Raw genomic sequence first — 26,082 nt, 5'->3', positions numbered from 1 at the left:
AACCCTTTTCAGTTCCGAAAGCTATTTATATTTGGGGGCACTGAAGGAATTTTCTAATTTCATGCCTGTCACAGTGATCTATGCACATTTGTCAAAAATAAATAAGCCAGGCTGCTCCATTAATTACGTCGGAACAGAATAACATCTCCAACTGATATATCATATCTTTGCACGAGGACCAGAAAGTGGGGGGAAGCACCACCGCTGCCACTGCAGGAAACAGCCATTTATTCTGAAGGCGGCCATTGGACAAGCAGCTCATGGCAAGAGGGGTCAGGGGAAAGATCCTCAGATCCTTCTCTCTTCTGCGCCACCTGGATTCAAAGTTTCGGGTCTAAATCCATAATGTGGTGCATAATTGTTGAAACACCACATCACAAACAACACAGTACGAATGCTGAAGATCTGTTTGCTGCCTTGCTAAGTTCACATACTGAAGGTTAAGCAAGGCCACCTCCTCTTGCCTGCATTGAGTAAACTAGAAGCATCTCCCTCCTAGGAAACTCAGGGCCCTGAACATCACAAGAGGAGACTACATTTCATCTCCCTAAATTGTTCACCTAACATGCTACTAGTTGGTGGAACTGGCCAGGACTTCAGGAAGAGCATCACTACCCAAGATGCTGGAGAAACACGCAAGGCTGGTCCAAGGGCTTGGGTCCCCTCAGGCAGCTGCTCTACACAAGACGTTGTGTAGCAGCAACGTTGCAGGGGTGCATCTCTCCGATTGTGTTTCGCTTTACGGGTGCCCCAAGTGAAGACTGGATGATCAGAGTAGCTGGGCCAGCCTCAGCAATGCAGCAGGCCACTCTGTACCCTCCAGGAAGGCCGGGAAGACTGGGCACCAGTGACTCATTGCAGGGTGTCACTCAAGAGGCAACATCTTCTAGGCTCTCCCAAAACTTAGCATGAGCAGGTTCCTGGCAAATGATGGCAGAACCACTAACCAGGTTGAGGAGTTCTTGATCGCTCAAGATGCACATTGAAAATTAATTAATAGACGTCTTTCCCATGTTGAAATTTTCTTACTTGTTAAGATTTATTTGTCATCGGGACAAAATCTAAGGTAGGAATGAAAAAAGAAGCCTTGGGAAGCTGGGTGTGTGGTAGAGAGGGAAACTTGTTATTAGGCTTTTATTCAAAACACAGCCAGTGCTTGTAATACTTGACTGCCAGCCAGTGCTTGTAATACTGAGCTCGATGGACCAAGGTTCTGACCCTGTGTCAGGCAGATTCCTTGGCTCACCTGCAGTCTAAATGGACGTCATGGGCCATGGTTGATTTACAACTCCATACATGGCATACAAGCTCTGGTCTTCCCAGTAGTGATGTATGGAAGTGAGAGCTGGACCATCAAGAAGGCTGATTGCCAAAGAATGGATGCTTTTGAATTCTGGGGCTGGAGGAGACTCTTGAGAGTCCCATGGACTGCAAGAAGATCAAACCTCTCCATTCTGAAGGAAATCAGCCCTGAGGGCTCACTAGAAGGACAGATCCTGAAGCTGAGACTCCAAGACTTTGGCCACCTCATGAGAAGAGAAGACTCCCTGGAAAAGACCCTGATGTTGGGAAAGATGGAAGGCACAAGGAGAAGGGGACGACAGAAGACAAGATGGTTGGACAGTGTTCTCGAAGCGACCAGCATGAGTTTGACCAAACTGCGGGAGGCAGTGGAATACAGGAGTGCCTGGCGTGCTCTGGTCCAGGGGGTCACAAAGAGGCGGACACAACTGAACGACTAAACAACAACAAAAACATGGCATCATATGGAGATCAAACTCCCAGCCTCAAGATGCCACAAACTGATGAGATGGTTTTCTTAAGATGCACCAGATGTCTATTATTATTATTATTATTATTATTATTATTATTATTATGAGTCACTTGCCGCACAGAGTTCTCCGAGCAACTTGAACAGCCAGAGAGGTCATATTCTGAGCACAGCTTGCCAGTTGGATGTCAGAGCACAAGTGTGCAAAACCTGCTGTTTAATTCCAGCCACCACCCGGCCCAGGAGGGCACAGCCAGTTCTTCCATTGAGCCCCCTCAGTCAGGTGTCAGGACAATTAGCACAGAGCAGCCCAACGGCCCAGCGGGAGATTGCCCAGGAAACCATTGGATCCCTGTGCCATGTCAGCAAGGCGAGAGGGGGGTGGGAGCGAGCGGGAGCGAGAGAGCAAGCCCCCTACAGCATGGCCCCCTCGAGCAGAACATGGACTGAGAATGGAGCTGGCCCCGGTACAAAGCCCTGGGGCAGCCGAGAGGGTTGGGAGATCTGTGTTCAGGCCAAAGAAGTGATGTCTCCGCGAGGCCTGCAAGCAGGGGCCACCCACCCTGGGCGGGTTACAGGGGGACTCTAACCTCTTTCCCAAAGCACCCTCCCAAAGGCAGCAGGACGGAGGAATAGGAACTGCTAAGCCTTGGACAAAGGAGAAGAACTAAAGAGAGCCCAAGACAGCTGAAGAGCTGGGGTGGGAGAGGGGAGAGAAGGAGAAAGACCCACATGGGTTGATTATATGCAATGGACGTTTTTTCCTTTCGTTGGCTGTACAACAGAAACAAGACATATACAGAGAGGTCCCTGTACTTTACACACTGAAAAGGGGGAAAATATACCCTCTGCAAATTCTCATTCTCCCGGAAGCACAGAGGGCAGCCTTAATCCATCTGGGATACTGCCACCTCCTGGGTGGGTTCATCTTCTGACTGCCCCCACCACAACTGGAAGAGCACGAGAACTCGCCCTCCCTCCCTCAACCTTATCAACGGGAACAAAGAGGTCAGTCACTTAGAAGAGCAAAGGACCGTATGCCTTGCAAGCGCCTGCTAGACCCGGAAGAACCAGCCCAAGCCCATTCCGGGAGCCTTTCACCATTGCTCACTCGCTGGCCCTTCCCAGCCCATTTTTTGGGAGGACTTTCCAAAAGAGCACATGTACACGCCGCCACACCTGCGTGTAAACTGTATGACTTTTGTGCACACTCTTCCCACAAAACCCACATTTTTTCCAATGAACGTTTTCTCTGAGTTGTACGTTTTATATGCAGACAGAGGGCTTCTCGGTAGTGGGCCCGCCCTGTGGAACGCCCTCCCTTCAGATGTGAAGGAAATAAGCAGCCATCTGTAATGGTTCTAGTGGTTGCTCGTGCGTAAGCCGGTGCCAACACCTGGCTGGGTTGCCTGAGTGAACCTTTTCTGTCCGGACAGCCACTCACCCGTGGCTGTCTCAATCGCTGGCAGAATCCGTCAGTGGGCGTTTCTTAAACTTCTTCCAGCAAAGAAGCTCTTTGACGCCTAGTCTCCTCCTACTCTCCCTGCGCGAAAGCCTTCTGCGCAAGGAGGGTGTGGGCAGCGGAGGACCCTTACTCTCCCCGCTGGTCTCCGGTGAAGAGTCCTGGAGCCTTCTCTCCGATTCCCCCATCTGCCCCCTCCTCCACTGGTGCTACGCTGATTCCCTTCCCCAGAAGATGGGCTGCCTCTCCCCATCCCGGGATGCTCTCTGGAATCCCTCTGGAGCTTGCTCTCTCCCTCTGGCATTGATGGCAGTTCCCTGACACTATCCTATTTTTAAAAGACATCTGAAGGCAGCCCTGCTTAGGGAAGTTTTTAATATTAATGCTGTATTGTTTTTAACACTTGATGGGGAGCTGCCCAGAGTGGCTGGGGAAACTCAGCCAGATGGGCAGGGTATAAATAAATAAATTATTTTTTTAAATTATTATTATTATTATTATTATTATTATTATTATTTAACATTTGTTATTTTGTGTGTGTGCACTTTTATGGACGGAAACTGCATTCTGAAAACCAAAAGGGTGTGTAGTCTGACTACTGCTTGCAGCTTGGAAAGCAACTAAGTTTGGGAATGTCCAGCTCTCTGTGCCTCTCTCTGCCTCCCTCCCTCACCCATCCAGTTGCGCCCTCCTGCCTGCCAGCTTCAGAGCAGAGGTGAGAGGCACCTCTGGCCAGCCATGGAAAAGGAAGGGGCCTGGCAGGCCCAGCCGCCCCGTCACCTCGCCTGACCTTCGAGAGCAACACTTGGACTCTGTGCGCCTTCCCCAAACTCCTGCCAAGATCTTTCCAAGCAGGGAGACTGCCTGCACTTTACTCAACAGCTGCAGGTAATCACTGGGAGGGGAAACGAAAGAGTTTGGAGCAGATCTGGAGGAGGAGGAGGAGGAGGAGGACATTGTTGCACAGAAGAAAGGGGCCATTATGGAAACGCCTTGGCTAGGCGGCTGCTCTTCAGGTTGTGAGGGATGGGGAGGCTCCCCTCCTTCCACGGCTACGTTCAGACAGGACACAGAAATTGCTCCGCAAATCCCCAAGGTAGGAATGCAGGAGGCTCTAGCCCCAGACAAGCCAGAGACAGGGCCTCCGAGAACACTCCAATCTGCGCTAATGTCTCCCCACAAAGTGCCGCAATTTATTCTGAATGGGCTTTTCATCCATGAAGGGGGCTCTCTGTTAGCACCTGCGGAGAGACGCCCAGGAAATGAAGAGCAGCGGCTGGGGAACTGGGCCTGACCAGTGGAGCTCTCTGCCTGTCTCCTTCTTACGGTCAAGACTTGAAGCAAGCTGTGCACTGGGGCTTTGCTTCCTCCTCCGTGGCTTATTTCCTCAGGGCTCCTCTCTCATCCACCCCAGCCTCTTGCAAGCTCCCAGCTCCTCCAGGGCAGAAAAAGCCTCCCTTCTTCTCCCTCTTTTCGTAATCAATATTCACTGAAAGTTTTCCACATAAGGTACAATAAAAATCACACTAATTCAATAAAGATGGCCGAGATGACTGGCAGAATTCGAGACCTGGGAGAAGAGAGGGTTGAAGAAGACTGGAAGAAATTCAAGATTTATTTACAAAAGTATTGTAATTTGGTTGAATGCTAAGAAGGATGCTAGATCATAAATAATTGCCTACCATTGAATTAGATCTGAACTTGATGATAAGTGAGATTGAGGGAAACATAAAATTTTTGGAGATTAGATTAAGTTAACGGAACAAGATTCAAGAATATAAATAAGATGATAAATTGCTGGAAAAAAATTTATAATGATGTAAGTGGGAGTGGGAGACGTGAGGGAGTCCAAAGAAGTTCTGAAAAATGTGTTATGATCCATGCTATATTGTTTACTATTTTTGCATTTTGTAACTAAAAAATCTCAATAAATATTTATAAAAAAAAAAAAAAATTCAATAAAGAAAAATGGGGGGGGGAGGTGAGGAAAGGAAGAAAGGGAGGTGGAAATTGTTTTTCATTTGTTCCCCTTTCAGGGCACAAACCTTGATGGAATGAATGGGGACACTTCCCGGTATACTGGGCCCTAGATCACTCACCGCTCCCCATTTTTATTCTTCAACAAGTGTCTAATTTTGATGTCTAGCACAGGGAAGTGAGTAGCAAAGGCTGGGCAAGGGCAAGATGAGCTACGGACCATGGAAAGTCCTTCCCGCTCATGGAAATCAGCAGCGACCCTCGGGAGGAGACTTATCAGTCATGCTGTCAGCAAAGATCACCAGGAAATGAAGGGGTTTTGCGGGCAGTGAGCCTGCAAAGCCTTCTGCCGGCATTTGCTTCTCTCAGAGAGTCTGAAACTGACGGGCAGGAAGGAGAGAGCGGGAGCCTCCTTCTCCTCAGCCCAAAGGGCATTTGGGGCCTGGAGGGAGAGGGTCAGCTGCCCCGACCACGCAGGCTGGCACCCTCCAGGAACAGGTCAAGGCCTTAAATCCACTCATCTAGCTTGGCACTGCCTACCCACTGGCCGGGAGCAGTTCCCCAGGATCCAGGCAGGAATCTCCCCCATCTCCAGCAGCTGTGGGTGCAACCTGGAGCCAAAGAAGCAAAGCAGCAAACTTGTTAATAGCAGTCTACAGACTGCAGCTGCTTTACTGCTGATTTGTTAATTGTATGACTGATGCTGTACTTGTGATGTTCTGTTCCGTTCTGGTTATTTATTGTTTGTAAGCTGCTTCATTTGAAAGGAAAGTGGCGTGGAAACACCACTATCAATCCAATGGGCTGGGATTCCCCTGCTCCCTTTGCAGAACAGACTTCAGACTGACTGGTTCCACCACTTTTGCAGGCTGGAGACCTGGGATTTGGAATAGCAGGCTTCTTAGGTGCTGCTTGCATTTCACTGCAGGCGACTGAGACCCCACAGAAAAATACAAAACACAGCAAGGACAAACCTAGAAAGCATCTGAAAAAGCAGAGACATCACCTTGCCGACAAAGGTCTGTATAGTCAAAGCTCTGGTTTTCCCAGTAGTGATGTATGGAAGTGAGAGCTGGACCATAAAGAAGGCTGATCGCCAAAGAATGGGTGCTTTTGAATTCTGGGGCTGGAGGAGACTCTTGAGAGTCCCATGGACTGCAAGAAGATCAAACGCATCCATTCTGAAGGAAATCAGCCCTGAGTGCTCCCTGGAAGGACAGATCCTGAAGCTGAGGCTCCAAGACTTTGGCCGCCTCATGAGAAGAGAAGACTCCCTGGAAAAGACCCTGATGTTGGCAAAGATGGAGGGCACCAGGAGAAGGGTACAACAGAGGACGAGATGGTGGGACAGTGTTCTCGAAGCTACCAACATGAGTTTGACCAAACTGCGGGAGGCAGTGGAAGACAGGAGTGCCTGTCGTGCTCTGGTCCAGGGGGTCACAAAGAGGTGGACACGACTAAACGACTAAACAACAACAACACAAAACACAAAAAAAGGTTGTAAAGGGGAGAAAATCCCCGCTGAGATTAATGGAATTCTGTTGCAGCCAAGAGTGAGAACGGCCACCCGAGACAGGATGGGCCACCCTGACTGTAGGGGCAGATGGAAAAGCCCCGTCAGGGGCAAGAAAGGCTGGGAACCCACTCAGGTCAGCACATGGGAAAGAGCAAGGGAACCTAGGAAGTGGCCTTATACAGAGTCAGACCATTGGTCCATCTTGCTGAGTGCTGTCATCACTGACTGGCAGCAGCAAGTCTCCAGGATTTGAGGCTGGAGCCTCCCAGCCCTGCCGGGAAATGCCTTTGGGGACTGAGCCCAGGACATTCTGCTTGCAAGGCAGGCACTCTCCCACTGGGCCACGGGGAGCAGCAGCCTCAGAAGGACAAGGGAGAGGGCCGGGCCAGTCCCTGGGGTGAAGGGAAGGAATGGGGATGTTTTATTGTATTTTAAATACTTTGTTGGAAGCCACCCAGTGGCTGGGGAAACCCAGGCAGACGGGCGGGGTATAAATAATAAATATTATTATTATTATTATTATTATTATTATTATTATTATTATTACCACATAGCATGGCCTGAGCCTGCCTTGGGCGCTCCTGTAGCAAAACCCAGCCCTCCTGTCCATCTCCTGGCACACGTCCCCCAGCCCCCCCCCCCCCGGCACACGGAAGAAGCCTTACGTTCACACTCTGCCACGTCCAGGTTGAACTGCTGCAAGGCCCCCAGCGAGAGCTGCCGGACTTCGGCTTCCAAGAGCAGCTGGGTCAGCGAAGTGGCCAAGTGCTTGCAGGCAGACATGCAGGCCGTCTGAGCCACCTTGCCCTGGAAAGCAAAACGGGGAAGAACGTCAGAAGGGCTGCCGCAAGAGGGCGAGATCTCCAAACGGGGGGAAGGAGGAAGAGACAAGGAGGGTGCGCACAGAACCACACAAGCCTTTCCCAACCAGTTCTGGGAGAGACTCGTCAGGGGCATTAGCCCCGACCTGGCCTGGCCTTGATGACCTGCAATCGCTGGCAGCTTCAGCCAAGGCAGATTCAGTTCCTTGACACAAGACAGGGTCAAAACAAGTTACAAAAAGTGTTTTCTCGCCAAGCCTGAGGACACAGGAAGGGTTTCTTTCCTGTCCTGCATAAAACCCTGGCATGATACAGAATAGGAAATGCTTTATCATACACATAAGATGATTGTGTAAACCAGCCCAGAGGGTGATGGGATCAAAGTGAGATTCCCAAACTGGGAATCAGTATGAGCTTGTATTGAATTGTATTAATTGACCAAACGATTCGCTTTTTCCCTGCTTTATTTAAATGCTACTGTGTTTCTGATATTATCATTATTATAGCAATCACGATGTTTGCTGACTTTTCAATGCAAATGGTGTTAATAGGAGCCATCCTGAGAGCAACATTTGTTACTGGAAAAGCAGAATGCCAATATTAAATCAAAATCAACTTGCAAATTTCGTATCAATGTTTAAGGTTTCTCAAGCGTTCGAATTTCATTGGAAAGGTCACCATGGTTTGTTCGGGTCTTTTCACTGCAGACTACATTTCCCATGGGACGCAGGTGGCGCTGTGGGTTAAAGCCTCAGCGCCTAGGGCTTGCGGATCGAAAGGTCGGCGGTTCAAATCCCTGCGGCGGGGTGTGCTCCCACTGCTCGGTCCCAGCGCCTGCCAACCTAGCAGTTCGAAAGCACCTCCGGGTGCAAGTAGATAAATAGGGACCGCGTACCAGCGGGAAGGTAAACGGCGTTTCCGTGTGCGGCTCTGGCTCGCCAGAGCAGCGATGTCACGCTGGCCACGTGACCCGGAAGTGTCTCCGGACAGCGCTGGCCCCTGGCCTCTTAAGTGAGATGGGCGCACAACCCCAGAGTCTGTCAAGACTGGCCCGTACGGGCAGGGGTACCTTTACCTTTACATTTCCCATGATGCTGTTGCAGTTAACTCTTGTCAGGAAGGAACCTGTGCCCTGCAAATTCCATAACTACTTTTGGCTTTCATTAATGTAGCTTGCTATAGAAATGACACCTCCCATTCAAAGCAGGGAAGGGAGCCTAATAGTAAGCTTTAAGAAACATTTAAAATTGCTGAAAATTTAGAGAGAAACGGAGCAAAAGCGTGGGAAGTCTGCTGCCTTTAAAAAAGAAAGAAAGAAAGATGGAATAGCTAGCACTTATGTTTGGCCCTGCAAGATTCACTGCTCCATTCCACTTCCAGGTACATTCTGGTAAGAGCTGCCACTGAAGCCTGGCAGCCCCCCGAGTTGACAGCAATATTTCGGCAGCTACCCACAAAGTGGCTTGGGAGGCCCTGGGCACCGTCCACTTGCGAGTGTCTGAATTCTCCCTGCCCTATCCATCAATCCTCTAAGCCATGGGGAATTAATTAATTGTGAAGCCTGGGGGGAAATAACACGAAGGAAGAGGTACCGTAATTATCCCCTTAGAAACCCATGCAAAGAGAGACACTGGAGGGGAAATGCCCAAAGGAAGATGTGCAAAGCTGGCGAGGCTGCTCACTTTGGCTGCGTTTTCAAGAGCAGCAGATCACATGCATCCACAGCTAGAGTCTGAATGGGAAAAGATGCACCCTGACCTCTACACACACACCGCTGAGCAGGAGACAGGCTGCCACATTCCTGAGATGCGATGTCTTTTGGGAAAGGAAGAGCACACAGCCTCCCTGAGTTTCTGGTCCCTGCCTGGAAAGACCCTTGAGATTTCTCAGGCTCTGAAGCTGGAAGCAGCTCCCTGCGCTGGTCATCTCAACAGCTTTCCCTTCACTCTGCAAGGGAGCAGCGCAAGAGGCCTTCACTTTCTTTAATATTAAATAAGAGAATCATAGAATCATAGAATCATAGGGTTGGAAGAGACCACAAGGGCCATCGAGTCCAACCCCCTGCCAAGCAGGAAACACCATCAGAGCACTCCTGACATATGGTTGTCAAGCCTCTGCTTAAAGACCTCCAAAGAAGGAGACTCCACCACACTCCTTGGCAGCAAATTCCACTGTCAAACAGCTCTTACTGTCAGGAAGTTCTTCCTAATGTTTAGGTGGAATCTTCTTTCTTGTAGTTTGGAACCATTGCTCCGTGTCCGCTTCTCTGGAGCAGCAGAAAACAACCTTTCTCCCTCCTCTATGTGACATCCTTTTATATATTTGAACATGGCTATCATATCACCCCTTAACCTCCTCTTCTCCAGGCTAAACATGCCCAGCTCCCTTAGCCGTTCCTCATAAGGCATCGTTTCCCACTCCTCTGGGTGGACACTTCAGATCAGAGAAAGCCAGAGAAAGTTTTAATCACCACATACTCTATTACTAGAGGGACGTGGGTGGTGCTGTGGGTTAAACCACAGAGCCTAGGACTTGCCGATCAGAAGGTTGGCGGTTCGAATCCCCGCAACGGGGTGAGCTCCCGTTGCTCGGTCCCTGCTCCTGCCCACTTAGCAGTTCAAAAGCACGTCAAAGTGCAAGTAGATAAATAGGTACCACTCAGACAGGAAGGTAAACGGTGTTTCCGTGCGCTGCTCTGGTTTGCCAGAAGCGGCTTAGTCATGCTGGCCACATGACCCGGAAGCTGTACGCCGGCTCCCTCGGCCACTAAAGCGAGATGAGCGCCGCAACCCCAGAGTCGGCCACAACTGGACCTAACGATCAGGGGTCCCTTTACCTTTTTACTCTATTACTGCATCTTATGCTATATTTTGGCCTTGGGACTCTTTTAAATAACAAGCATTCAGTGGAAACAACAACAACAACAAAAGTAAGTAGTAGGCATCTCAATGAGTTTAAAAAACAAGCAGAAGACATTTATCTGTCCCTGTTGGACATCCACCAGGAGGATGAAAACGGTGTCTCTCACCCTTTTAACCTCTGTTTTTCAGTGGTGGAAGCTCCAGCCCCCCCCCCCCCCGTCCCCGTCCCCAATGCAACCTTCCAAAGAAGGTGGTGGAAGTTGCTGCTTAGCCTGGGTTAAGGAACCCAAGGCTCCAGAGGTACCTGGCAGCCAGGTGCCAGAGAGATCCATCAACTGGAATGGCTGCTTGCTGTTTCCTGAAACATTAGAAATAACCCTCAAATGAAGGGAACGCTGACAGGAGCAGGAGCTGATTTGTGCCCACTGTGAAGCTGGCTTGTCCATATCAGATAAGCAGGCTGCAAAATACACACAGCCTGGTGCATTTACAACCCCTGAGATGGTTATCCTTGAAAGAAGCAGGCATTTCCGGCATCTGATGGGCGAGGCTTGGAGGCCACAATATGGCAGCTAGCCTCTCAAAAGGGCCACAAAACTCTTCTGATCTTGTTGCTACGGAATGCCAGAATCCAACGCTTTGAAGTTTATTCTTAATGCTAATGACGCCTTGCGGGAAGAGAACAACCACCTTTAATTATCCTTGCTACTTTCGACGGCGTTTTGGAGGAACACCCCTTCCCCCACCTCTTTGCCAGGTAAAATGAACAGTTTATTCTGAAGACGCATAATAGCATCTCATCCGAGAAAGCCCAAGAACGGTATGAAGCAAGTTGTTTGGAAAGCAAAAAAGGAAAACGACTCTTTATTCTCTTTCAGCGAAAGGAGACTGTACGTGAACCGAGTAATCCCAAAAGTCCCCTGCCGTTCCAATTCAGAACAGGACCGGACAGGCTTGGAGATCAATATGGGAAAAGAAACCTTTTGGGGTGGGCAGGAGCTCCATGTCAGACCCAGGCCAATAAAAGACACGCTAAGAGGGAAGGTTGTGGGGCGGCTGGACTCCAATTCTCCCCAAATGGCCCCTACTAGGTGAGGCTGGAGGGAGCGGAGTCCAATCTGGAGGCCACCACAATAGCCCCCCCTGACTTCTTATGAGCTTTGGGATCTTTGGAGGGGGAGAGGAATCTGGTGACCCCGCAACTCATGTCAACGACACCGGCTTATTCTCTCCTGTGCTTCAAATCTGTTCACAGACTCCGTTTTCCTTATCAAACGCTTTCTCCCGGACCACAACACTTAACAAATCACAGAAGTATGGATTTCGGAGGGACCCCAAGGGTCATCCAGTCCACCCCTGCAAAACAGGAGCTGACGCTAAATAACTCTTGACTAGGAGCAATACTTTTTTTGCTGTGTACGAAGGCAGGAGTCTGGCAGAAGGGAGGACAGTGCTTCTGGAGACAAGAAAGGGGGGTGGCACGGAGACTGTAGAAGAGCTAAGGAATGGGCAGCCTTCACGGTTAACAGAGGAAAAGCTGGTGGAGAAAATGGCAGGGCCCCCCGAATCCCTGTTTTCTGGTAGCATATCTGAAGAAGTGCATCAAAAGCTGATGTTTTACAACAAATTACAGAAGCCACCAGGTTACTGGGGCTTGATGGAATTAGTCCAAGAGCGTTAAAAAAATCTCCCATGTGAATCTGACAGACTATTAGCTTAAATCAGCCTCATTAGCATAAGCCTCATTAGCAGAGGACTGGAAGGTAGCTGGCATGGGCATCATTGGAACAATAATACATATATATTTGGAAGAATCTGGGTTAGAGTGGGGGTCAGGAAATTCCAATCTTATCACCCTACATTCTTAAAGGCTAGACTTGTCAAACTGATTGACAGGACAGGCAAATGAAAGGTCTTCACAAAGCGTGCAGTAAATTCACGGAATCTGCTGCCACAGGACGTGGAGGCGGCTGCTCTAATCCATGGAGGAGAAGGCTCTGAACAGCTACAGTGGGTATGGTCGACATTAACAACCTCCAGGTTCAGAGGCTGCATCCTATCCACCCCAACTCCTGCCCAAGTCCCTACGGGAGAGGGTTGTGCCCACCCGCAGGGACACAGCTGGATACGGAAATACCCCAGGACTGTCCCTGCCCTCACAGGAGTCTTTCGTTGTCCTCTTATGCATCTCAACGGCTGTGCAACCGGTGCCTTGAAAGAGGCAGCACATTTCTGCTTCTGACGCTGAGAAGGAGGTGGGGGAACGTTGACAGAAGGATGACATACCCGCCCCAGTTGTGGTTTCTGGCACCCTGAGCACAAATCACTGTGAAAAATCAGGCTGGTGGGCCAGCATTTCTTGCAGTGCGTGGAGTGTTTTATGAGCTTCTGCGTTTGGGACCTTGCTTAGCTTTCTGGCAGGATCCACAGCCGGCCAAATGTTCCACCATGTCTCTGCTTTCTATGCTTTGCAAACATCCACGTGGGCCTATTACTCACCTCAAAGCTTTGGAAGCACAGCGCCCTTGGGCTCAGCACGCGGGGTGGGGGGAGGAAGACCCACGAAGAAGAGGCACCACCTCGTCCATCACTCAGGCCCTTATTCCAGCAGGCTCCGTTCCTCAAAGTGCTGCTACATTCCATTTCTCGCAGGCAAAGAGAAGCGAGAAGGGCAAAGCTATTTCACAGAATGACAGGATAACATTCCTGGCCGACTGCTCTTGGCCTACGCCAGCGCTCCTGTACCAACTCCCATTTCCAGGGCCAGAATAAGGAGGGCAGGCAGCAAGCGGCCTGTCCGAGGAAGAACACAGGAGACTGAGCTGTGCAGTCAAGGGTCAAGCGTGGTCAAGGGGGCCACTGTGAAGCCCCAGGGGTGAACGATCCAAGCAGAAGCCATGGCTCAAACTTGAAGCAACAGTTTTCCTTCTTCATTCACAATCCTACTTTGCATTCTCCATTGACAACTGCCTTTGTGGGGACTCACAGAATCACGGAATTGCCAAGTTGGAAGGGACCCCAAGGGTCATCCAGTCCAACCCCCTGCAATGCAGAAATCATAGCTAAGGACTCCCTCCTGAGACCACCAGGGACTGGACAGTGTTTCATTTCTCCCGACATCCAGCTCACTTGCATGGCTGGAAAGTCACTCCAAGCCGGTGGTTCCCAAACTTTTTTTCAAGCCATTGCAACCTTGGTTCCATAAATTCACCCCCTAACCTACCCTTTAGAAAGCAAATAGCAGTTTGCACAGCCCACTAAGGAAGACAATAATACAAGAAATTCAAAACAGTCACAATTAATTGCACATTTGTTCAAAATCCAATTAAAACTATTTGATTAATTCAACAAAAATGATAAACTTGATCCAGTGACAGCAGCCATTGACACCTCCAGTGCCCCCCTAAGGAATCCCACTGCCCTCCCCAGAGGGAGGTACCCCCCACTTTGGGAACCAAAGGCAAACCTTGCTCCCCTGCTCGGCAGGGCAGGCGCCTTTCCAGTCAATAAGCCTTCTGAAGCTCCAGAACTGCTCATCATTTCACAAGGCATCAGCCGCCCAAAAAACAAACATGGCGCACTTTGAAACCTTGCCTTGGCCAACATGCCCAAGGATGGCCGCAGCAACTGGAAGAGCAAAACCCCTGCATTCAAGGAAGCTCCCTGGAAAACCTTCAGACTACATCAACTGTTTATCCAAGATTTTTGAAAACACAGAAAACCTAACTAGCTGGACCAGGGTGAAAAATGGCAGCAAGGGCTTCTGAGATGCTGCACTGCCAACACCTTGGAGTCTGTGGACGGCGTTCTCTGGCTTCAGCCTGGTTCAGTGCCAAATAAAGCCAGACACCTCGGTGGCACCGGACTTTGCTGGGAAAACGAGACAAGCGTTTAATAGAGGAAGCTGAATGATGGTGAATTTTCAGGCACTTTGCCCACCCAGTCTAACAATTTCCCACTCTGAGTGGCAGTGGTCTCCTGATGCTACCTACCCCCCCCCTTTTTAACTGGGGGTGCTGCCAGGGATTGAACCAGGAACCTTCACCCTGCAATCCAGGGGCATCTGCAACTGACCCAGGACCTCTCTGAAGGTGATCTCTCACCTGCCAATGACCAGGTGCCTTTTACTAGGGTGACCCCAGGAAGTCCTTTGCAGCTGCCGCTCCTCTTTTGCATGGCCCATTTATTCAAGGGGGGCAGGAACCACAACCCTTGAAAGTGCATCTCCTAACTGTCGCTGCCTGCAGCCAAGTAGTGATTGCTCTTGCGCTTGAATCCTGTTTGCGGATTTTCCAGGAGAGGCACCTGGCCAGCCACTGTGAGAACAGGATGCTAGACCAGACGGGTCACTGGCCAGGCTCTTATTAGGTTCCTACCTCTCCTCCACAGAACTCTGGATTCCCAGGTTGTCTCCCATCTGGGCACTGACCGGATGCGGAACGGCTCAGCTTCAGAGAGGCTGATGCTTTAGAAATCTGGTGCTGGGCATGATATAGCCACTGCCCACAGGAGGGTGAAAAGGGATGGCGAGACTGGCGTGCCCAACATGCCTGGAGGTGGGCAGGGCAAACACAGAGGCCAGGAAGGCAGAAATTACTCTCTTCTGAGGCCAAAGTCAAGTGAGGCTGCTTGGACGGCTGCAGAGCACACGCTCTGGGAGGACTCCCATCTGCTTCGGAAAACTAGGCATGAAATCACCTAATTCCATTTGTGTTTCAGACCCTGGGCAATGGAGCAAGCCCTCGGGCTCCCAGAGGAGGAGTAATCACCTCCGCAAAGAAGGCCAGAGCTGAAAGCCCTGAAAGCCGGCCATCCCCGCAACACGTTTTTTTGGTGGTGACAAGAAAACACACTCAAATCAAGGAAATGTGTTAACAATTAGAGGATTAGGGGCAGAGCTGAAAGGCTGCCTTGTTAATTAGGGAACCTCGCTATCAAAGGCCTCATTAGGAGCTACTGAAACTCAAAGGCTGTTAAAACAAACATCCATTAATTCCAGTCCACAATCAGGGTCACGTTGGCTGCTACCTACCTCACTGCAAGAGGGAGGGAAGGAGGGAGGGAGCCGAGATCCTCCAGGAAACCACATCTGGCTGTTCTGCAAGGAGAGAGCAGGACTCCTTGCAGACATGTAGAAGGAGGGGTGGAGCCTGGGCTGGGGGGGGCACTCCTGCAACATGGGGAAGCTGCAGGCTGGGCCACTCAAGGAAAAGTAGCCCATGGATCTGTGCTGGTTAGCAGGTAAGAAGGAGCAGGGCTGAGGGAGGTCCAAAACACTGGGGGGGGGGGCACCAGGTTGGGAAAGGCTGGAGTAGGTTCCCAAGAATGCTCCCTCCTCCCACCAAAAGCACTCCAAGTGGAGATAACATGGCCTCCTTATTCTGCAGCTAGGGGGAATAGGCAACAAAACTGCAAGTAACGCGGTTCAAATAGTAAGTTTAAGGTGATGTATGTTGGGGAAAACATACCATGAACTCGTTCAAGGGATCTAAACTAACAGGTTGCTAATCGCGAAAGAACCTGTGCTCATGCTAAATGGCAAGGAAGAAAAACGTGTTCTGTCTTGGGGATTCCTAGGAAAGTGATTCAAAACAAAGAGACCAGCTATCATAGCATTGCTAAGCTGTGGAGGTCCTACACGTGTTGCTGGACTGCAAATCTCATCATTCATTGATCACAGAATCATGGAATTGTAGAGTTGGAAGGGACTACAGCGGTCGTCCACTCCAACCCCCTGAAATGCAGGAATCCCTCGATGACCCTCGATTACGGGACATGCGACCTGGGGCTGATAGGATCTGGAGCCCACCAACATCTACAGGGCTCCCACAAGTTAAGTCACTCCTGGTACAGGTGGAGAAGAAAAACATTAGTGGTTTTGAAAATATGAATGGAGAAGAAAGAGCGAAGAAAGGTTTGTTTGTTCCCTACTTCTCTCCTTCGGGAACTCAGCATCCCCCAGTGCAGCTGACTGGTGCTAGGATGAGGGCAGACAGAGTTTGGAATTAATATATGGAATTCTCTGCCACAAGATGTCCTGCTGGCCAGGGGCTTTGTTACACATCCATGGAGAAAACACTTTCCCCAAGGAGCACCTACTAAGGTGTTGAATGGAACCTCAGAAGGTCGGCGGTTCGAATCCCTGCGACGAGGTGAGCTCCCATTGCTCGGTCCCTGCTCCTGCCCACCTAGCAATTTGAAAGCACCTCAAAGTGCAAGTAGATAAATAGGTACCGCTCTGGCGGGAAGGTAAACGGCGTTTCCGTGTGCTGCTCTGGTTCGCGAGAAGCGGCTTAGTCATGCTGGCCACATGACCCGGAAAAAACTGTCTGCGGACAAACGCCGGCTCCCTCAGCTTACAGAGCGAGATGAGCGCCACAACCCCAGAGTCGTCTGCGACTGGACCTAATGGTCAGGGGTACCTTTACCTTTACATGGCTTTTAAAGGCCCCCTGGCACAACATCATGTCCCAGGTTCTTGGGGTTGGTGGGAGCTCTTATTCCAGTGTCCAAATGCTGGCCATGGCAGAATCTTAAGCCCCTCAAAAAGGGCAGGAAATTTGCCCAGCTACCCCAATGCCCAGCGCAGTAGTCATTCCTGAATTTTCCCTTCCATGGAGGTCACATCCACTTAGGATAGAAGGCAGCTGACCTTTGCAGGTTATTTTACTTGAATTTGCCCCCCAATTTTTGTTTACATTGTGACGGGGGCGGGAAGGAAAAAGATTAGCTGCTTTTTGAGCAAGAGCTGGTGTCTCCTTGCACTAGACGTGGCAAGCGTAGGATTTCAAAGAAGCGAGTGACTTCACAAAGTCAACTGGAAATTAATAGGTTCTTTTCGATTGGAGACTGTGCCCAACTCGGCATTTGATCTGGGTCCATGGGAAACAATCGCAAGTGGCCAACGCTGAGGCCAGTGTGTGGAAAAGACTTGGACACAGGAGGAGACGGACGGCAGGCGCTAAACTATACAGACAGAGTTTACTTGGGTTTGGAATTCACTGAGAGGAAGAGGATGACATTTTCAGCCAGTAAATTGGAGTCCTTGTTTACACAGCACAAGGCTCACCACAAGGGGGTCATTGTGGTCAGAAACAGAAGCTGCCAATTTGCTGGGACCTCCGCAGCCCCCAGTCAGGAGTGGATTCTGCGTAAGACCCACTGTGTGCAGGAGGAGGAGATCCCAATGGATTGGGCCTCTTATTGGATCCATGCTTAGAACAGGGCACTTTTCCAATTCCCACATGTGCAACTGAGTGAAGACAATTATTCTCTCTCCCTCTGCAAGAGCCACATCAGCTTCTCTGCCCAAAAATGCCCCATGAGAAGCAAGTTACAAGACTCTCTTGTTAACACACCTCAATTCCAAAGCCCCACAGCACTCAGCACCCAACACAATACAGGCACATGGATGGTGTTGGCTACACATGCATTCTGAAGGGCGGAATCTTCACAGTTCAAGGTGCATCGCTGCCACTGTGGGTTCATAAAGTCTGCATTTTTAAAAATTCTCTGTACCCTTAAGTCCAAAAAGGAGAGGAACCTCCTGGGTGTCCCTGGGGCTGGTCCCTGCTTGACAGTGAAACAGACTCCCTTAGGTGGTGGACTCTTCTTCCCTGGAGATTTTAAAGCAGAAGTTGGGTGGCTATCTGCCGGGGATTCTTCAGCTGTGATTCCTGCATTGCAGGGGTTGGACTGGATGCCCTTTGGGGTCCCTTCCAACTCTGCAATTCTATGATTCTATAAAACAGCCGCAACTGTCCCCAAAATACCTGCTGTCGCCTGATACCTTGTGGCTGATCACTCCATGACCCAACATCTCTCCCTCTGAAGGAGATTCCTCCCTGCAGAAACCACCACACCAGGAAATCCATTCTGCACAAACCACAGGCAGGAAGAAGCCTTTCAGAATGGGAGCACTGGCGCTTTGGAACTGCCTCCTGCTGCACACCAGACAGGCACCATCTTTCCAACACCGACTGAAGACCCGCCTTTTAAGTGGAGATTTTTATTCCAGGCTGCATCTGCGCTGGATTGAAAATTGTTGCTATATTGTCTCTGTTGTTGATGTTTGTATTGCTAAATCACTTTGGGGAAATGACTCAAAAACGAAGCATGGAAAGAATTAAGAGTAGCTGTAACTACAATGGAGATACAGCAATTAGTAGCGTTATAGCTGTAGAAAGGAAATTCTGACTGAACACTGGGAAGAATTTTCTGAGAGCAAGAGCTGTTTGACAGTGGAGCAGTCTCCTTCGGGAGGTGATGGACCTTCCTTGGAGGTTTTTAAGCCAAGGTGGGATGGTCATCTGTGATGGAGCTTCAGCTGAGATTCCTGCACTGAAGGGGTTTGGACTCAATGACCCTTGGACTCCCTTCCAACTCTACAATTCCATGCTTCCATATTGCCAGGGGGACATGTGCCACCCTGAGTGCCTTCAGAGAGGGGGCAGGGTACAAATAAACAGTAAATAAAACAGATAGCCAAGTGCTAGTATCTCTAATGGCTATTTAAATGGCAGAAACGCCCAACCCTGCCACTCCATACCAAGGAGGGGGCTCTTCCACACACCACAACATCTGCTGTCATGAATCTGGTGCCAATGTGGTGCCCCGGAGCATGTCCGCCGGATTGGGAGGCCAAGACTCAGCTCAGTTTTCAACAGTGGGTGGCCTGGGCCAAATCCTGACTCCAGCTCAGTGATGTCCCTATTACATGGGCTTCTTTGTGCTAAAAGAGAGATTGCCCACATCTTTCGTGGAGAGGCTTCAAGCATAAAACAGAGAACAGCAGGCCAGGCACTGTTCGCTTTGTCTAAGATGATGGTGAAATTTATATATCCTGCTTCCATCTGACCGGGTTGCCTCAGCCACTCTCACAACAAAATATTAAGAAGCACAATACAACATCAACCATTAATAACTTCTCAGAGGCACAGCACAGCTACGTGAGAGAAACCCAAGGAGAGGCCTTTTGTCTAGCCAGGGCAAAGGTGGGCAACGCCCTGGTCTGCCAGAGATCCCAGCCGCAGCCTCACGGCTACTCTTGAAGCATGACTCAGGAGAGTATAAATATGTGGTTAGGCACGGACTCTCCTCAGCCGAGCCAAGGGCAACTTTTCTGCCAGGCGGATGCCAAAAACGCTGCTCAGGCAAACATGCCGCGCTTGGCTCCTGGAGGCATGTGGCCAGAAGAGCAATCTAGCAACAGCCGACAAAGTCACCTAGAAGAGGGACTGGCTGGGGGAAGCAGGTGCCTTAGACCAAATCTAAGGGCTCTCCAGGGTCATTTGGGCAGGAAAGGGTCTCCCTCATCCCTACCTGGGGAAGCTGCCAGGCGCCAAACCTGGGCTGCTGTGCCCACAGAGCAACAGCCCTCAGGGTGAAGGAGTCGGACCCAGTTGCAACCCTCAAGCAATTCATCAGCAAGGTTAAGCCACTGGAAACCTTTCAGTCGATCCAACATTACTTGTTTCTTAATGCCTATAGAAACCCTGGTGAGGGCAACAATATTTTTAATTTTTCTTTAAAAGAATCCTTATCAAAGCCACCTGTGGCAGGCACCATCTTAGGAGAGCTATTCTCTTTCATCACTCTCACAAAAGAGGAAATGCAGGCACCAACTCAAAACAGAGGAAGAATGCTTTCTTCTGATGGAGCTTTGATCAGCTGATTAAAACTCATATAATTCCTCAGCTAAGATTTCTAGGTAGGCCTAAGGACAACTTGTCTTTGCCAGGAACCCTTCACGAGGGCAAAATGCTTAGTTCAGGCCAAATGTTCCACAGGAGCCTCAAGCACAAGAAGGTGAACTGAGCCCCATTCCTGTTCTGCCCCCCAACTCCATCCGTGTCTTGCTGCAGGAGGGCCATTCCACAGGCCAGGTCCGTGACCATTTAGTCCATTGAAAAAGTCATGGCATGTTCATTCTGACACATGCAGCTCGGAGGACTAACTGCAAGATAGAGCCTCTGCCTTTAACTAGGAATAAACGCAGTTTGCTGAGGCTGTGTTTTTCAGAAGGGTTGAGGCAGCCCAGTGCAGAACTGTCCGTGTGTCAATTAATGACTTCCTTACCTTGTGAAAAACAGGTTTGTGGCCTTTTCTTTGCAAGCCTTTTAAAGGTATTCACGAGTCTGCCTGGTCCTCATTTCGAGGATCCTGCTAAGCCTTTGGCTTCTGTTCGGCTTGTAGCAGGAGAGCCACAGGTCAAACATGTGCTGCGCCGAAACCAAGCATTTCCGTTTGTCTGCTTTAAATTTGCTGCCTCTCATTCCTGATGAATGTCCCACGCTCACCCTTTGTGCTCAGAGAAGGCGATGAGCCCACGGACCGGCTGCTATTTCGCGTCCCATCACTGGATCCTGCCTGGAAAAGCCTCAGAGCTTCTCCAGAAAGAGAAACAGTTTCTGCAGAGATGATGAAGCCCCTGAATTGGGGAAACGCAGCCCAATTTATCTATTCCCATCATGGAATCTGCATTCCAGATTAAGATGGGAGCATCTCTCCAACGAACCTGAAGCAATATCGGATACCCAATTTTAAAATGAGTTTTTAGCAACACATTTTGGGGGACTGTAGCAGGGGATTAGAACATAAGAAGAGCCTTTGGATCGGGCCCAAGGCCCGTCTAGTTCAGCATCCTGTTCTCACAGCGAGCTACCAGATGCACCAACGGGAAGCCTGCAAGCAGGTCCTGAGTTCAAGAACAACTCTTCCCTCCTGTGGCTTCCAGTGAAACGAACTCCCTTGGAGATGGTGGGCGCTGCTTCCTTGGAGGCATTTAAGCAGAGGTTGGGTGGCCACCTGTCAGGGATGATTTAGCTGAGATTCCTGCCTTGCAGGGGGCTGGACTATATGGCCCCTGGGGGTCCCCTTTTATCTCTGCCATTCTATGGTTCTATGCTGCCTCCAGCTGAGGATCTTCTACCTCTGGGCTTCCTGCATCCAAAAAGGAGTTGGGCTGCAACTTTGAGTTGCTTGGGTGACGTTGTGATGCCACAGTGCAAAGAAGTCTATTCAAGGGGTAGACTTGAAAACTGAAGGCAAATTTCCTTGTGGGCAAGACTTGTATTTCACCAAACTTTTTACAAAGCTTCTGTAAAAAGCTGGCTGTCCCCTATGAACTTGGAAAGAGGAAAACCTCCCAGGGTGTAAGTGTGCAGAGACGAGGGCAGGCGATGCACTCCGAAGACAGACGTCAAGCGCCACCCAGGGAGAACCCAGGCTCCCTGGTCCCTGGCTGGCACAGCATGACAACACCTTCTCGGGCAGCTCTTGTGTGGCTTTTCCTTTCTCCGGGACTTGTTTTCGAAACAACATTCTTTCCGTTGGGCAGATTTTCCATGAAATACAAAGCAGCTGCCATCTTGGTAGGAGGAGGCTGATTCAACGCAGATAGCGATCTCTCTCACACACACAGACACACACACTCTCAGTGGCCTGGAACTTCCGTTCTATTAGTTGCCTCTTCCCAACACGCCGTGTTGTCTACAGAGGCCAGAGAGTTGCAGCTGGTTCCCCTGCCCATGCACGGGGCATGCACAAGCAGCACAAAGAATGCGCACACGTGTGTGCAGTCGCAGGAGATCCCAACCAGACACGGTTGGCAGATGCTTCCCTATATGGAAACCCTCTCCGCACAAGATGTCCATCCTTCCTGAAGCAAGATTTGCTGCTTGGCTCTGAAATGAGACGACCCTGTGAGCCTTGAGCTTGGCGCTGCATCGTACAACAACCTGGGTGAAGCAAGACAGAGTGAAGGCACAGTGGTCTATGCTGAAGGAGTCGGATAGCCGGCCTGGTCCAAACTGAATGTCTCCTGCCCGTGGACTGTCTCGCCAGAGTGGTGCATGCTCTGGTTATCTCCCACTTGGACGACTGCAATGCACTCTACGTGGGGCTACCTTTGAAGGTGACCCGCAAACTGCAATTAACCCAGAATGCGGCAGCCAGACTGGTGACTGGGAGCGGCCGCCGAGACTACATAATACCAGTCTTGAAATACCTACATTGACTCCCAGTTCGTTTCTGACCACAATTCAAAGTGTTGGTGTTGACCTTTAAAGCCCTAAACAGCCTCGTTCCAGTATACCTGAAGGAGCATCTCCACCCCCATTGTTCAGCCCAGACACTGAGGTCCAGCTCTGAGGGCCTTCTGGCGGTTCCCTCCCTGTGAGAAGTGAGGTGGAACGCCCTCCCATCAGATGTCAAGGAAATAAACAACTATCTGACTTTTATAAGACACCTGAAGGCAGCCCGGTTTAGGGAAGTTTTTAATGACTGATGTTTTAATGTATTTTAAATATTTTGTTGGAAGCCGCCCAGAGTGGCTGGGGAAACCCAGCCAGATAGGTGGGGTATAAATATTATTATTATTATTATTATTATTATTAATAATAATAATCCTCCAAGTCACAGTAAAGATCCCTGCTTCAAGCAACAGTGTCAGACTAGTTCTTGGGTTCAAATCCCCCCTTGGCTATGAAGCTCACTGGGTGTGACCTTGGGGCCAGCCACTGCCTCTCAGCCTAACCTACCTCACAGGGTTGTTGTGGGGTTTAAATGAGGAGGGGAGAGAACCACGTATGCCACCGTGAGCTTCTTGGAGGAAAACGTGGAATGTAAATGCAACTAATAATAATAATCCTCAACTTACAGCCGATGGGCGTGCGCGCACACACACAAGCAGCCTGGGGGAGGCTGCTGCAAACACATCTTATGCAATGACCAATCCATACCAAAAACTGCCTGAGCGCCACAACTTGTTTGCACGCAGCAAAGCTCACTCATCTCCACCCAAGGGGCCACCGCCTGGCTGCACATCCTGGGACAACCTGTCCTTATGCGCTTCCATTTCTTTGGCTGTTTCTCGTGATGCAACAGTGGCAGCCACAGACCTTGGCAAGGTTTTTTCCTTTAAAGCCCTATGCGGCCTAGGACCCACCTATGGGACTGCCTCTCCTGGTATGCCCCGCGGAGGACCTGAAGGTCCACAAATGACAACACTTTGGAGGTCCCAGGTTGCAAGGTGGTTATATTGGTCTCATCCAGAGCCAGGGCTTTTTCGGCTGTGGCCCCAACTTGGTGGAACGCTTTGTCCCAAGAGACTAGGGCCCTGCGGGACTTGACATCTTTCCGCAGGGCCTGCAAGACAGAGCTGTTCCACCTGGCCTTTGGTCTGGACTCAGTCTGACCCTTATGTTTCCCTCCCCTTATGGTCTTGATTTATCAGCTACTTTAAAATGAGGCTGCATTTTAAATTGGTCCCCCCCCCCTTTTCTTCCCCTATTATGTTTTTACTGTGATTTTACTGGTGTTAGCCACCCTGAGCCCGGCTCTGGCAGGGGAGGGCAGGGTATAAATAAAAATATTTTTATTATTTTTATTTTTATTATTCACTTGGCTGGAGGGTCTGTTGTTGCACGGTTGGATGCTTGGGCACTGCAAAACTCACAGCACCCAATATTCATTTTGTCTGATGAATGAACACTTAACTTTCTACCAGCTTATTTCTGAGAGGAGGGCGATTTAGTGAGGCAAATGAGCAAAGTTGTCTGGGAAACTACAGCAATTCTGCCGCTCCAGAGCGCAGGACTCAAGCCCATGGATTCACCAGGAAAGGAGACTCTGACTAAACCTTCGGAAGAACTTTTTGGTGGTGAGAGCTGTTTAAGAATGGAATGGTCTCCCTTGGAAGGTGCTGGACTCTCCTTCTTTGGGGGTTTTTAAGCAGAGCTTGGGTGGCCATCTATCTTGGATGCTTTAGTTGAGATCCCTGCATCGCAGGGGGGGGGGGCTGGACTACATGACCCTCAGGGTCCCTTCCAGCTCTACAATTCTCTGTTCCTATGAAGTCCTCTGGCTTCTTGCAGGCAGAGCCCAGGAATGAACCCTTCCGCCCTGCCCAGGTGTAACCCACCACCCAGTCAATGCCATCTGGAGGAAGGGAGAGAGACATGCCCCTTGCATCTGAGGAAGGACTTTGGATGATGCTGTAGCAGATTATTGGAACTATGCTGCAGCCTAGGGGTATCCCTACCTCTCCACAAATGTGATGGAGACACACTAAGGACCCCAAAATCTCCTGCCCAATGCAGCCTTTGGGGCAGGCATCAGGAAACTTGATTTGGAACCATCTTTGGTAGCAGAATGTGGAACGGACAAAGGGTGCACTCTAATCTTTCTAACATGCTGACTGGATTAGTGCCCAGCTTGCTCAGTTAGTAGAAACTAACTAGAGAATGCAACGTGAGACTATTTACGTTTTTAAAACGGTGGTAGTTAAGACACACAGCTGGATGGGAAAGCCGAGTCCCTCTCAGACACAGGGTGACGTCACTTGTCCCACGTCCAGCGGAAGGAGCCCTCCAGCCCTGGGCACCCACCTCTGCAGGCTCCACTGCTGCTGCCACCCGGCTCTTCACCTGGATTCAGTGGCCACAGGGCACACAGACTTCCCTGCGATCCACACTGGCTGCAAACAGCTGCTTATCCTGGACAAGAGCCGGGAGGCTGGCGGAAAAGTGTGGAGAACTCCTTCCCAGCTGCCGCCCAGCCCCCTCCTTCAAGAAGCCTGTGGGGCACCAGGAATTAACCCCGCCTGCTGACACCGGACCACCTCCCTCGGGTGACCCAAGTGGAGCTACCCAGACAACATTAACATGTTGAATGTTGAGGACATTGAAAAGGAAAGAAGGGGTTCTAGTGACTGAGTTAAATAAGAGCACAAAGGGAGGGATCAAGAATCAAAATGAACAAAGATTGAGCTTGCTGAACTAATTATTACATAGAATACAAGATCGGGAGGCGGGTGGAAGTAAGGAAAATAAGGTTTTGAAGGTTATAATTGGAAAGTGAGGGATTTTTTTATGTTTTTATATGTTAAAATCTCCTTTTTTCTCTTCTTTTTTTTTTTGTCTATGTTTTCTTTTTTTTTGTAATGTTTGTGAAAATTTTTCTTTTTGTAATGTTTGTGAAAATTTGCTTTTTTGTTCTTTTTTGTGAAAAATGCAATAAAAATTATTTAAAAAAAAAAAAAAAAACCAAGTGGAGCTACCCAGGTGTGGGTGGCAGAGACTGCGGCTGTTTGGAGCCCAAAAGGACTTAAGGCGGAGCTCCCTGGGACATGAGTCCAGCGGTGGAAAAACGGCTTCTCTGTGTCCATCCTTGCACACCAGAGACTCAAACGGCAAAGCAGCTACGCCTCTAGCGGTGGAGCACAAGTGGGGTTAATACACCTCTTGGAAGTGGGGGGGGGGGGGAGAGAGAGACAGCCAGGACAGACTTGGATGAGCTTCTCTACCAGAGGTGAAACAAGCAGTGATGGAAGCTGTTAGAAGCGTTCATTGAACCAGAAGGCTGCATTTCTGCCTTTCACTGAGGTGGGGGGGCAGCAGCTCCCAGGGGGGAGGGGAGAAGGGAGTCTGGGCTCTTCTGCACCCCAAGTTGGAAACAACAGAATTCCCAGGGAGCTTGTGCACATTTCCTGCAGATTCCACAGGGGCTTGTAGAGCAAGATCCGCTTCCTGCTGGATCAGTGGATGCTTTCGTTGAGATTCCTGCCTTGCAGGGGGCTGGACTAGCAGACCTTTGGGGGTCCCTTCCAGCTCTCCGATACTCTGATTCTATGCCGGAGGAGAAGCTGTCCTCCGTGCAAGTCCTCTGACCTGTGA

At 50.0% G+C, this 26,082-nt stretch overlaps 1 protein-coding gene across 1 annotated transcript in view; it reads right to left on the bottom strand.

Moving 5' to 3' along the window:
- EXOC6B (exocyst complex component 6B) overlaps positions 1-26,082 on the bottom strand; it is a 225,406-nt gene that overhangs the window by 49,736 nt on the left and 149,588 nt on the right. Inside the window, exon 19 of the mRNA XM_079990810.1 lies at positions 7,392-7,533. Coding sequence (XP_079846936.1) covers positions 7,392-7,533 — 142 coding nt within the window. The remainder of the gene's footprint in view (positions 1-7,391; positions 7,534-26,082) is intronic.

Source organism: Podarcis cretensis, assembly GCF_951804945.1.
Source record: "Podarcis cretensis genome assembly, chromosome: 9".
Taxonomy (NCBI): Eukaryota; Metazoa; Chordata; class Lepidosauria; order Squamata; family Lacertidae; genus Podarcis; species Podarcis cretensis.
This window is presented reverse-complemented; position numbering and strand designations above follow the sequence as displayed.